Source organism: Arachis ipaensis, chromosome B02 (genome assembly GCF_000816755.2).
Source record: "Arachis ipaensis cultivar K30076 chromosome B02, Araip1.1, whole genome shotgun sequence".
Classification (NCBI taxonomy): Eukaryota; Viridiplantae; Streptophyta; class Magnoliopsida; order Fabales; family Fabaceae; genus Arachis; species Arachis ipaensis.
This window is the reverse complement of record NC_029786.2, coordinates 77,656,998-77,670,078: the sequence shown is the minus strand read 5'-3', so window position 1 is coordinate 77,670,078 and position 13,081 is coordinate 77,656,998. Positions and strand designations below refer to the sequence as shown.

The window sequence follows — 13,081 nt, the reverse complement described above, 5'->3', positions numbered from 1 at the left end:
TTTTTTTTTCTTCTCTTAATATATATTTTATATTGTAAAAGAATAATATTTAAGTTCAATTTATTATTTTTTATTAGTAGTTAACCAATAAAATAAAATTAAGTACAATTTTAATTTTGGTCAAAAATTAGAATTATCTCTATTTTTTTTTTCATTCGAAATTTTGTAGTAACGTTTAACTTTATTTCAAAATCATCATTTTCCTAGTCTTTAGACAAGAATACCCTGGTCTTCTCCCCACTAACTTCCCCAATTTCTCCCAGTTCCCTAATCCCTCGTCTTCTTCTTCGAATCGCCCGAGAGCGTTTGTTGCCGCTAATAAATGCGCTTTCAGATCTGCTACTACGGTAGTGTAGTACACCTACGAAGAAGAGGAGGAGGAGTACGCTGAGAGCGTGGTCCTTGGTGCCATGCTCGACGCGTAAGGTTTGACGCCGGAGCGCGATGTACAACGGGTTATGATTGGTGAGCCCGGAGCCAAGAGGCACGTCTTTGCTAAGAGGCTCTCGAAGCTTCTACAAATTCCGCACATTTCATGGCCTCGCTCCTCCGCCAAGAGCTCAATCCTCGCTCCTCCATGTTTTCAGGAATTAATTTTTTTTCTTCTCTTATTTTATTTTCTTCATCTGTTTCTTTATTCTCTTTTCTAAGTGTATTTTAAGCGTGTTCCTTTCTAAAAGAGAAGGTTGGTTCTCCGTGCTTTTAATGTTTAATTAATGATTGATAACTTATCTGTGTTTTTGTTTTAATTCAGATAGCAAATGCATTAGATGCAGGAAAACTTACTCCTGAGAAGATCATTTTTGGGTTGCTATGAGATGAAAACTAAACAGCAGAGATAGATGAGAGACCAAAAAATTTCCAGCCTGAAAATTCTTATATTTGAAAATTCAATCCTTGTTAGTTTGTGATTGTTTTGTGACTGCCGCTAATTTTTTACTTTGAATGTTGCTGTGTTTTCCTGAGCTGGAAATCCTTAACCACATGGAATGTTGCTATAGTGATGAGGAGGAAGGAGAAGGATAATTTTGTCCAAAAATTTAGAGAATGATGATTTTAAAACTAAAAAAAAAAATAACATTAGGGAAGATTTCAAATAAAAAATAATGTAAGAGACTATTTCGATTTTCAGCCTAAACAATAAGAATTAAAATGGTACTTAATCCTATTTAAAAATGTTGATTAAAAGAATAATACTGGATGTCTGGACTAAAAGATGTTAGACTGCTAGTTAAAATTGTTTGTCAGTATAAATTAAAATAACTAGTTCTTGAACTTCTTTTAATAGTGAAATTCTTGTAATACGTGTCATTTAGTAAATTTTATGGTTTTAATTTTCTCCTACTTATCTCGCTTTATTTTACTTTGCATTCTTTAACATGAATCTCAAATATTCACGGCATCCCTGGACCAAAAACTAAAGCGCCTTCAATCATAGACAAGCACTAGCTAAAAAGGAGAGACCTTAAAGTTCAAGAAATAAAATGCCGCAGGAACCAGCCCTTTTTTAATATAACTCAGTCACAATTATTCCCACATCTACAATCTCAAAAAAAGTTGCTTCTCCCCGAATTTTTTACTCACAAAAATTCCATTGTACCTTTCTAGTTACCATCAAATTCTGGTCCCAAAATTCTAACAGCACTGCAAAAAGAACAACACATCTCATTTCTTGGTGAAGTTGCTTCCTGCCATGCACACACCTCAGGTGCCAAGTAGTTCTCAGATGAAACTACATCTTTTGAACTCATTATATCGAGGTATGTTGGTTGAAATGCAGAAAGTTTTCTTGCATTCAAACCAAGAAGGCAAGTTCAAATTAAGATATGTAAGATTTAGGGGTTTCCATGCATAAATTTTCCACCACTGAACTTGTAAAATAAACACCATTGAACAATGATTAACTATGATAAACAAGATAAAGGAAGCAAATGGAAATGAATGGTGAAAAGTGGAAACTAAAATCACAATCGGCACTAGCCACTAAAATTGAGTATTATNAGATATTCTTAAGCCATGTGAGACTTCTAAAACTAACAAAGTTTTAGTAATTTTTAGCCATTATTTTTGTGTGCTCTACTTCCCATTTTCTGTTTACCAAGGGTGACTAACATACTCGAATATAATATGATCAGACATTGTAAAAGCTAACGAATGAATATGAAAGCATAGGAGTATATTAAAAGCAGCATCTGAGTGTCGAGTGCAGAATGCATAAAGGGTAGATAGGCTTATTCCTGCAACCATGGAAAATCTCATCCTATTCCAAGCTTGCATAAGACGAAGTGAAAAACAATATTCTGATTCTGCAGCATAACTTAGTTCCAAAACTTTAACTTTGACAGATACTACATGCTTTTCTTCTCAATGTATGCAAGAAGCATGCAAACCACCTGAGTGGTGGAGCATGAGAAGGGGGAGACCACTATTTCTACCACTCACAGAAAAAGGGCTTAAAGCAGCTAAGTCAAACCCTTTTAAGGTCCACATGAGGTTAAAGGCATTTCTACTTTATTTTATGATAAAATAAGTTGAGTCCCTTACAAAGTAATTTATGATTTGCTCCATGCAAGAATTTTCTTATAGTTTTGGTCCAAAAATTACAGAAGTAAAATTCATTCTACCATCATTCAACATTCAGATAGATCAAGCATAATACCCATTCATAGTCCTCTTCCAGACTTCCACAAGCACCGCTTTCACTTACGAAAATTTTTAGACCAAAACCACTTAAAAAAATTACGGAAATCAAAACCATAAAATTTGATAATTTTATAAGGAGTGTTATAAAATCACTTCTTCCAAAAATTTAAGCTGATAAAAAAAAATACATAACTGGCTATATCTCCAACATATCCTCTCAAACAAGAAACTCTTGGACTTGTTTGAATTTTTTGCATAAGCTTATTTTTCTCTTTTTATTTACCTTATGCTAATATTTTTTTCATATAACAAGGATCGGACTTTAGATTTTTCAGTCATAAAAACTTTAATACCATATTTTGAAATCACTTCTCCTAAAAATTTAAGCTAATAGGAGAAGACACATAATAATTATATTTCTAACAGACTCATTTGACCTATTTATTTTTCCCAAATCAACACAAAAGCTTAAGAACATAAACCGCTATGTGCATTCAGCATAAGGTGCATATTGCATTTCACTGGTGCCGTCTATACCATTTATCCGTCATTATAATGTTACTAAAGGAAATGAATATTGGGTTTAATATCTTTTACATCTCATATAAAATCTTACAGCCTTGGTTTAGGACCCTTCCTTCTAGGGATCTCCAGTGCATCATAATGACCAAATCCATGGTAAAGAACTCTAATTGGATTCTCCTTGCCATATTCCTGGCCATACTCAGCAATTGATATCAAGCCACCAGCATCCCTATCATACATGTACACTGTGATTGGCATCCTGCATAACAAGACTCCTGTGAGATCAAAAACCAAGTGTATAGTGCATAAAATGCATAAGGATGGTGAATTTAACTGGCCAAAAGGAAGAGAGGGACTTACTTCAATACATGTGAAGCAATGAACAATTCAGGCTCACCTCCCCAAACATGAGGCTTCCTTATTTGTGAAATATAAGTATCAAAATCACCTTCAATAAACCTGATCATATCATTAGACAAACATCTTTATTAGCAAAAGACAATTCATTGTAAATGAACAGAGGAATGGAGATAGAGCTATCTTTGCAGCTTTATTGTATTTTATTTAAGATCTATAGACCAGTTGTTAATTCTATCACTTTTATTCGATAAGAGGAAGCTGACACTCATGATATGTGACAGATTTTATTGGATAAATCATATTACAATAATTGTAACTTAATTTCTAAAAGAAGTGAAAATGACAATGACAAAAATCGACTTCCAACTGAAAATGACAAATTCAGTGAAACAATTCTTGAGAAGGTCTCCAACTCATGTTTGCTGGATTAGCTTGTTTTTTATTAGCTTTTGTATTTAAGATAGTTCATAGCCAAAATCACTAAGAGAGATCTTATGAGGTGGAAAAAAAAAAAGGCAATTATGCTCTTAAATTTATTCAAATAAAATGCATTAGTGCTTGAGGGGTTAGTCTTATAGGAATGTTTACAGGGGGAAGATCATTCTCTGGTTTCTCCGTTTCTCTGTTTTGCTACTTGCGTACAGAAGTTTTGTATACAACATGACAAAAAAATATAGAGATTGAAACAAGAATCTATGATTTCAAGACAATGATATTTTTGTGATGCAGTACCAGATTCCCGAAAACATTCCAAGATGAAGACTCACCATTCTGTCTCTTCCCTTCTTTTGATAAACTCATCAGCAACCTGAGAAAATAGAATAGACAAAAATAAAAAAAAATATCAACGACTACACATAGTAGAGATGAAGTCACCATATATGACTATAAACAGCTTAATTTGCAAGTTACCATAAGAATAATTTTAAATGAAGAAAGTAACATTAGTCAATATAAATTAAGCAGCCAATTAGAACCGTATCAACATATATTTTGTCCAATTTTCTTCTGTTTTGTGTTTTTCCTTTTTATTTTTGTGGAACTAGGAGGGATCTAAACTAATAAACTTAATGGGATGAAGTGTAGTGATACTTAAACATACTTTGGAGCGTAATTCATCTGCCAATTGTCTCTGATGGCTTTCACTAGGAGGAGGTTTTCCAGACCTCAAGCAAGCCCCATGAGCAACTGAGCGAAATAAACATCTTCCATCCCCAGGTATTCCTGCTCAGCATGGTAAGTTTCAGTAGCAATGCAGTGGAATTAAACAAAAACTCCTAGGTCCTTATATATGTGTAGTTCAAAATATTAATGTGAAACACTGAAAGAAAGTGTGTAAATGTGTATGAAAATAGAGTATTGGCAGAATGCGCAGCTCACCAATCACAGAATAGTCAGTGTAGACTTTCTTCCCATGCGATATCGCTACATTTGATTTGCACACGTTTTGGTCATTTCTCTTTCCATTTTCAGGATCTGTGTCAGCATATACAGGTTCAGAGCTTAAATTGCATACAAGTAATCCAAGTATCAAGCCAACTGATGCACATCCACGTGGCCAAGATACAGGTCCCACATTACACTTAACTTTGGGAAGCTTCTTTTGGTTAGGTACCAAAAGCCTCATATTCAAACTTTGGCATGCCAATGAAATTTCATGATGCCTCTTCCGAGGTGCTATAGAACTACAAATTTGAAGGTTGCCCCTTTGCTTGGAGCAGCATGATCCAAGGTAACCTCTTATTGTTTGGCCCATAGAAGATCTTGCGCAACAAGAAAGACCAACATGATTTTTCTGCGACTGCGAAGGGCACAAACTGGAAGAATATAAACTGGATTTTCCTTGGGACCAAAGACCACAGATGTTACTGCTCATCAACAGGTGAGTACGACCCTTCACGACAACAGCACTTATTGAAGACTGACTAAAAGGAAAGCAAACACTCATGTTTACATTGCCTGAATTAAAAGTATATTCATCAGAAAACATCAAGAATGAGATTAATAGGGATATGCAAATTAACAATTTACAATAATCTCTCCATAAAATTTATATGCTAGTGGCTACCTGAATTCTCCAGAAAAACCATTCACTAGATTTTGAAGTTTTGAATTGTTGATCATGGATATATACATTTCATATCATTTTGAAATTAGTAGTAGAGTTAATAGTGTTAGTTGGTTATATCAGCATAATTGTTATTATTTATCAATTTCTTCTGGAATAAAAATCTCAAACTGGTGTAAGATAGTTACTGCCAAATAATCTATTTAACTTAAAAACATCAAACAACAAATGCTATAGCCAACAGATGGCTAGTTAAAACCACATTTGATAAAGTGAAATTTGAATACCAACTACCATGTTTTAACAACAGCATTCTGTAGGCATCCATATCTATGTTGACTGTGTTTCAAAATTTTGATATCAATATGCAGCAATTAATCAATCCGGGACAATTGGAGAATAACTTAGAAGTTCATGATCTTACTACCAGAATGAAAAAGATAACACTAATGCAACCATGAGGTTTCAAAACAGAAAGAAATGAAACAATCTGAACATCTAGAAGGCTCAAATTTTAAGTGTTCAAAAACAGCAGGCTTCCTTTCCAAAAATAAATAGAGTTTCTTTAAAAAAAAGGAAATGTGAATTCATTATATTCCCCCTTCCCTGGCACTTACCCTAACCCACATTGACAGACCAAACTAATATATCATTTACTTTAAAATTATGTACAAACCAACAACCATATCAGAAATTCAAAAGAGCACACAATCAACTTTGAATACATATTAGGCAAGTGATTATGTGACTCTTGATTTATGCCACCATCTACTCTATAGGTTTAAGAAACCATTCAAACCCAAATATAGGTTCTACTTAGCTCAATTATACATGTCAGACACAAATATATACAAAATTAAACTAGTAACTATTCATGCATGTTCCAAGAACAATTCCTACAAGTCTGGAATTTTATAGAGGTGGCATTAGTATCCACTTTCCAATTCACCTAATTGATAATTATGCCTTGAGTCACTGATACCAAAGTACACCATTCATTCTACGAAAATTGAATTTGAACCAACATCTATTAGATAAGTTTGAATCCATATCATTTAGCATCAACAAGCAGCATGTTTTTCATTTTTGATTTTTAATGTCCGCCCGGAATTAAGGACCAAACGTTAAAAAATAACTAAAAAAAATCAAATTCCCAATGTGAACTTTACAATTGTACCATGATAACAAGAACAATATAAAAAATTATAAACAAATAAATAAATGAGAAATGAACCTGTTGAAGCATGTGAGTAAACGGTAAAATGGGTGATTGGGATTCCAAAGAAAACACCGAATCGGGGAATGGGTTTTGCCGCAGGGCAGAAGCTACAGCATGTATTATATTATTGTTGTGGAGCTGAAGAAAAGAACAAGAGTTGGAAGATAAATGGGTGAAGAAAAGTGGTATCAAGTTATTACTGTTTCAAAGAAAGCAAACTGTAAAAGGTTCTGCCATGCCACCAAACTGATTTGGACAATACGGGCTAACTTGTTGGGTCGGGTCGACCGAAACCGATTGGTCTCCATTTTAGAAATGTCTAGAAGTTTCCAGGCTAAACGAAACTATCAACTAATTTTAGAATAATAAATATATAACTATAAATATTATATATATAAAATTAAAAATATTATATTATAAAAAATATGGTATTTTTTTTAAAGGTAATATATTATATTTTACTAATTATTAAAAAATGAATTACAAAGATGTTTAAAGGTGAATAACATAATAAAAAATGAGAATCTTTTAAAATAATACACTAAAAATATTCATCCAACCGTGCATGGTCAAAAACTAAAAAAGGTCTAGAAGAAGAAAGAATAATAAATCGAATTGAATAAAACTAAAAGTTTTTTTTATGGAGACGCTGAGTTAAAATGGTTTCCTTTAAATTTTACTGAGCAATTTATATTGAAGTAGAACCTTCAAAGACTAACTGGTTGTGAACTTTCTAGCATTGCTAGCAAATAATGGCAAGCAATTGAGAATTTTGGTCAATATTCTTTAACGAGTTAAACATCTCTATTATTGTATTCTATCATCTTCTGGAGCACTTTGGGTTGAATACTAAATGTAGCATGTTTCATTTCTTCTATAGTCACTGGTCTTTGAAACCTACGGTTCATGTGAATTGTAACCGTAGGTTCAAAATCAATAAACAAAGATTCAGGGTTTTCATGACAACCAGAAAAAATATGTCTTTGAAATATGATTTAGCCACAGAAGTAACTCCAGTATTAGAAGTAGCCATTTCACCATTACTGTCATTTCGTTGCTAAATTATTCCTTTAGATCAATTTTTGAATTTCTGATGGAAAAAAGCTGTGTTCTGATCACCATATTTGAGCCATTTGATTTTAGATTTATCTTTCCAATAAGATTCTTCATTTTGCAATGCTTTCTCAAGCTTGCCCTTTAGTTCTGAAATGATTTCACCACTATGAATTCATGTTAAACGGAGTTCCCCTAATTCAAACTATAATGAATTAATCTCCACCTTCGAATTCGATTTGTTTTCTTGCTGCCATTTGACAATCTTATGCCAACATCGCTTTATTTTTTTAGCTAAGATATACATGGCTAAACCATTAATATGTTCGTGCCAAATTTTTCTAACAATTTACCTTATTTTATCATTGGAACACCATCTTTTTTGAAATTTGAATCGCCACTTAGATCCCTCAGTTCTCGGGTTAAAGTCTAAGAGAAGAGGAGAATGATCTGACCCTGATTCTAAGAATCTAAAAACCAATGCATTGGCATATAGTTGCTACCAATTAACTCCTAGCAGAAATCGATCCAGTCTCTCCTATATTAACTCATCACCACTCCATCTATTCGACCAAGTGAATGGTCTTCCAATTATACCAATATTAATCAGGAAATTATCATCAATAAAATTATTGAAAGCCTCAATAAAAGCGGAAGATTTTACTCCCCACCTTCTTTCTCTAATTGATTAGAAATGGCATTGAAATCACCCATTAAAACAACCTTACCATGGAACTGCTGAATAACTGATGTTAAGTCAGCAAATTGAGACATTCTATGTTGATCATTAGAACTGAGATAAACACCTAAAATACTACAGGGATAATTAGAATTAGCTGCCAAAATTGATACCGCAATGAAGAATCAGGACGGACAAAGAGTTTAAGGAGTTTCTTTCGAGCATCGGATTGTATTCTATGTTATTGTATGTACAGTTATAGTTTTTCCTCGTCTTTATTATTATATTTGTAAGAGGGATAGGAGTTGTAATAATATGTATATATGTATATTTGTAAGCTACTTGTATAAGAAGTTTTGTATGTATTTGAAATGGATTTTATATGTATGTTTGATTGAAATTAAAAGTATTTTCGGTTTTTCAAAAAAAAAAAAAAAAAAACAGCGATACGGTTTCGAGTTAAAGACTTATATCTTAATATTAAATATATGGAGGTCGTCGTAATATTCTCGCTATCAGAATAGCGCAGCCGAAAGCGTAACATTCAGATAATAGGAGTTTACAACACCAATGGTATCTACTATTAAACTATCTAGATTAGGAGGTTGAGGTGTTTGATAACCCTTTCCTTTATAGGTTAGTGGTTGGCTCATTACATTATGCTATACTAACTAGACCAAAAATTTCATATGCTATAAATAAAGTGTGTCAATATATGCAAGCTCCATTAGTTATACACTGAAAATGTGTTAAAAGAATCTTAGAATACCTAACTGGTTCGATAAGATTTTTCATCCTTGTACTGATTGGAGATTGTTTGCTTTTTTTAGACTCAAATTAGGGATCTGATCTGAATGATAGGCTCTCTACATGAGGTAATTGTATTTATTTAGGTTCAAATCTAATTACATGGTCAAATAAGAAACAATTCTCAGTCAGCAGATCAAGCACCGAAGCAAAATATAAAAGATTAAGTGTTGCTGATTCTAAAATTATTTATGTACATAATATGTTGACAGAATTAAATATCCCGCCAGCTACTCTGCTCCAATTATTTACTTTGATAATATTAGTGCCTGCATACTTGCTGCCAATCTTATACTGCATAGCAAGATTAAAAATTTTGAACATGATCTTCACTTTGTCTGTGAAAGAGTGAATTAAAAATAATTTATGATTGTGCATATTGGGGCTAGTGATCAAATAGCTAATATATTTACAAAATTTTTTTTTCAAGATGCTTTTGAACGTTTTAGACACAAATTTAAAGTAACTTCCAAAGTTACTATGAGTTTGAGAGGGTGTAATAAGAGTCGAAATGAAAGAGTCAAAGGGTAAAGTAATAACCTAAAATACAAGATGCTGAATTTGTTAAGTAGGTTGGTAGGATATTAATTGAGTTTGTTATTGTGTCTCAAGTCTATATAAAGATGAGTTCCTATTGATGTAATTAGCTAAGACGATTCTAAGTCAAATCATTCATTCAATGAGTAAACATTTCAATTCTCTTCTTTCTTTGCATCGTATTCATTTTTTTTCTGTTCTTGTATGCTAGGCTATAGAAATCTCTTCATCATATTATATATTTATATCTTTTTGAGTTAAAGAATTTAGTAGACAAATATTTAACATGGCGAAGTAAATCTTTGAGTTGAACTACTTTAATGTTTTATTTTTTTTTTTAGATGAAAAATTAATAGTTAATAATAATAGATAATATAACATATTTGATTAAATTATTATTTAACCATTTTTAATTATTAATTTAATAAAAAAGAGTAAATACTCATTCCAATCCTTAACCATTTGGACGAAGGACTAAGCGCACCCCACGAATTGAAATTAACAAAGCAGACCTCAAGTGTATGGGGTTGATTCACTCAGTTCTCCCCTAATCATACCTTCCAAAATTTATTTTTTATCTAACAATCAACAATTATTTCATGCATGCATACAAATATCATGAGGACTTTTCCATAGGTTGTAATGGAGATAGGGTTAAGGTAGGATGCATATGGTCAAGGGAGCTTGAAATTTGAATCTTTGATTAACTTAAACTTCCCACCTAACCTATGACAACCTATACAATTCTAAACAAACCTAACTACCCATTCTTCACTTTTTCACACACTCATGCATTCTCTTTTGATCACCACACATATGCATTGATTATTATTGAACTTCAATTTGGGACATTTTTGTCCCCTTTTTATTGCAATTCTTTTTCTTTTTTTTTTTCTATTATTATTATTATTATTATTATTATTATTATTATTATTATTATTATTATTATTATTTTTTCTTTTTGTTTTTCTCATCATTTTTTTTCAAACAAAAATATATACAAGAGTATCAATGCATATGGTTTAACATTCAATGCATGAGTATGTACTCAATTCCCATGATTTTCAACAAAATCACAAAATACACTTTTATCTCTACCCAATGTTCCTAACTCTCCCAAAATCAAATGATAAACACTCTCACTAGCCTAAGCTGATCAAAGATCCAAACAAGGGACATTTATTGTTTTTCACTTCAGGCTTGTAATGTGCTAAAATTAAGAACAAATGCGTTAAGCATAGGCTCAAAATTGGCTAATAATAGAAGATAAAAGGTAGGCTATTTGGGTAAGTGAGCTATTTGAAACAATGGCCTCAATCATATAAGTGCATGTATACACAAAATAATGGACATAAAGAATCAAACAAATCAAGGCTTACAATCATAGGAAGAGAATAATGCACACAAGAATGAAAATAAGTGGTTATATGATGTAACCACACAATTAGGCTCAAGTCTCACATGCTTGTGTTCTTAGCTCAAAACATGTTTCACAACGTGTAATTCAAGCAAGTTCTAAAAATTTTTTTTTTCAATCAATTGGGGTGCCTATAGATAAAATCCTTGAAAAAAATATCATTAATTTGACTAAGCTTATTATATATAGATGCAAAACAAGAAAATGCAACTAAAATCCTAAAAAGACCTAAAATGAGATGCAAAAGTGTTGGGATTAGAACTTGCCACCCAAAGGCGCCGACTGGTCGGACGACCTCCCCACACTTAAAAGTTTGCACCGTCCTCGGTGCACTCAAAGATGAATAAGGGGGTACGGCGACTCTCCGAATTGCCACCCTCAGCTGGCGGATCAACCGGTTGCTGCGTGTTCTTCCTCCCGCTTCTATTTTTGCCTGTAGTGCATCATTCATAAAAAATATAACATCGTAAGATGAGAAAATACAAAAGTAAGGAAGCGTACATTGTTGGAATGAGGTAATTCAGTAGAATGAGGTGGGTGACTGATGAGCGGATAATTTATACGCTTTTTGGCATTGTTTTTAGTATGTTTTTAGTAGGATCTAGTTACTTTTAGGGATGTTTTCATTAGTTTTTATGTTAAATTCATATTTCTGAACTTTACTATGAGTTTGTGTGTTTTTCTGTAATTTCAGGTATTTTCTGGCTGAAATTGAGGGACTTGAGCAAAAATCAGATTTAGAGGTTGAAGAAGGACTGCTGATGCTGTTGGATTCTGACCTCCCTGCACTCAAAGTGGATTTTCTGGAGCTACAGAACTCGAAATGGCGCGCTTCCAATTGCGTTGGAAAGTAGACATCCAGGGCTTTCCAGCAATATATAATAGTCCATACTTTAGCCAAGAATTGATGACGTAAACTGGCGTTCAACGCCAGATCATGTCTAAATTTATTTGGACTGAGGCTTGCAATTTGTTATCAAGAGCAAGCTAGTTGGAGCTAATCCACCTGCTACTGTTCCTGATCTATCCGCTGTTGATCCACGATCACCTGCTGAAGCTTGGCTGGCCATAGGCCATGTCTAGTGTTTTGGACTGGAGCTTTCATTGAAAGCTTGGCTGACTAGTGAGCCATGTCTAATTCCTGGACTGAAGCTTTAGACTAACATGGCAAGATTTCTGGAATTCATATTAAAAATTTTGGAATCCTTATTTTTTTATTTTTTCATATAATTTTCGAAAAATATAAATAAAAATCCAAAAAAATTAGAAAATCATAAAAATAAAAAATATTTTCTGTTTCTTGTTTGAGTCTTGAGTCATATTATAAGTTTGGTGTCACTTGCATATGCATCTTGCATTTTTTCGAAAATATCATGCATTCATAGTGTTCTTCATGATCTTCAAGTTGTTCTTGGTAAGTCTTCTTGTTTGATCTTGATGATTTTTTGTTTTGTGTCTTTTCATGTTTTTCATATGCATTCTTGAATTCTTAGTGTCTAAGCATTAAAGAATTCTAAGTTTGGTGTCTTGCATGTTTTCTTTGCATTAAAAATTTTTCAAAAATATGTTCTTGATGTTCATTATGATCTTCATAGTGTTCTTGGTGTTCATCTTGACATTCATAGCATTCTTGCATGCATCACATGTTTTGATCTAAAAATTTCATGCATTGCATAATTTTCATGTTTTTCATAAAAATTTCAAAAATAAAAAAAAATATCTTTCCATGTTTCTCTCATCAAATTCGAAAATTTGGATTAACTTTTTCAAAAA

At 32.6% G+C, this 13,081-nt stretch overlaps 1 protein-coding gene across 4 annotated transcripts; it reads right to left on the bottom strand.

Annotated features, from left to right (window-relative positions):
* On the bottom strand, positions 3,112–7,151 carry LOC107625481 (OTU domain-containing protein At3g57810). 4 transcript variants are annotated; one of them, XM_021115989.1, is made up of 7 exons: positions 6,831–7,151; positions 5,116–5,487; positions 4,909–5,004; positions 4,631–4,752; positions 4,296–4,336; positions 3,529–3,627; positions 3,112–3,427 (listed from the first exon to the last, which is right to left on the bottom strand). In XM_021115989.1, exons 2-7 carry the CDS (start codon positions 5,474–5,476, stop codon positions 3,256–3,258), a joined length of 891 nt encoding a protein of 296 aa, XP_020971648.1. In that variant the 5' UTR covers positions 5,477–5,487; positions 6,831–7,151; the 3' UTR covers positions 3,112–3,255. The 4 variants fall into 4 exon arrangements, with proteins under 4 accessions (XP_020971648.1, XP_020971649.1, XP_016183618.1 ...); XM_021115990.1 differs by having other exon boundaries at positions 3,112–3,443; positions 4,909–5,487; XM_016328132.2 differs by having other exon boundaries at positions 4,909–5,487.

Bases quoted from the DNA above. Each gene is read 5' to 3' on its own strand.
- LOC107625481 (XM_016328132.2), bottom strand. From the start codon at position 5,476: ATGAGTGTTTGCTTTCCTTTTAGTCAGTCTTCAATAAGTGCTGTTGTC. The intron at 4,337-4,630 runs GTATGTTTAAGT...CTATTTTCTCAG, and splicing joins CAGATGAATTACGCTCCAAA to GTTGCTGATGAGTTTATCAA. The intron at 3,628-4,295 runs GTGAGTCTTCAT...TGATATGATCAG, and splicing joins AGAAGGGAAGAGACAGAATG to GTTTATTGAAGGTGATTTTG.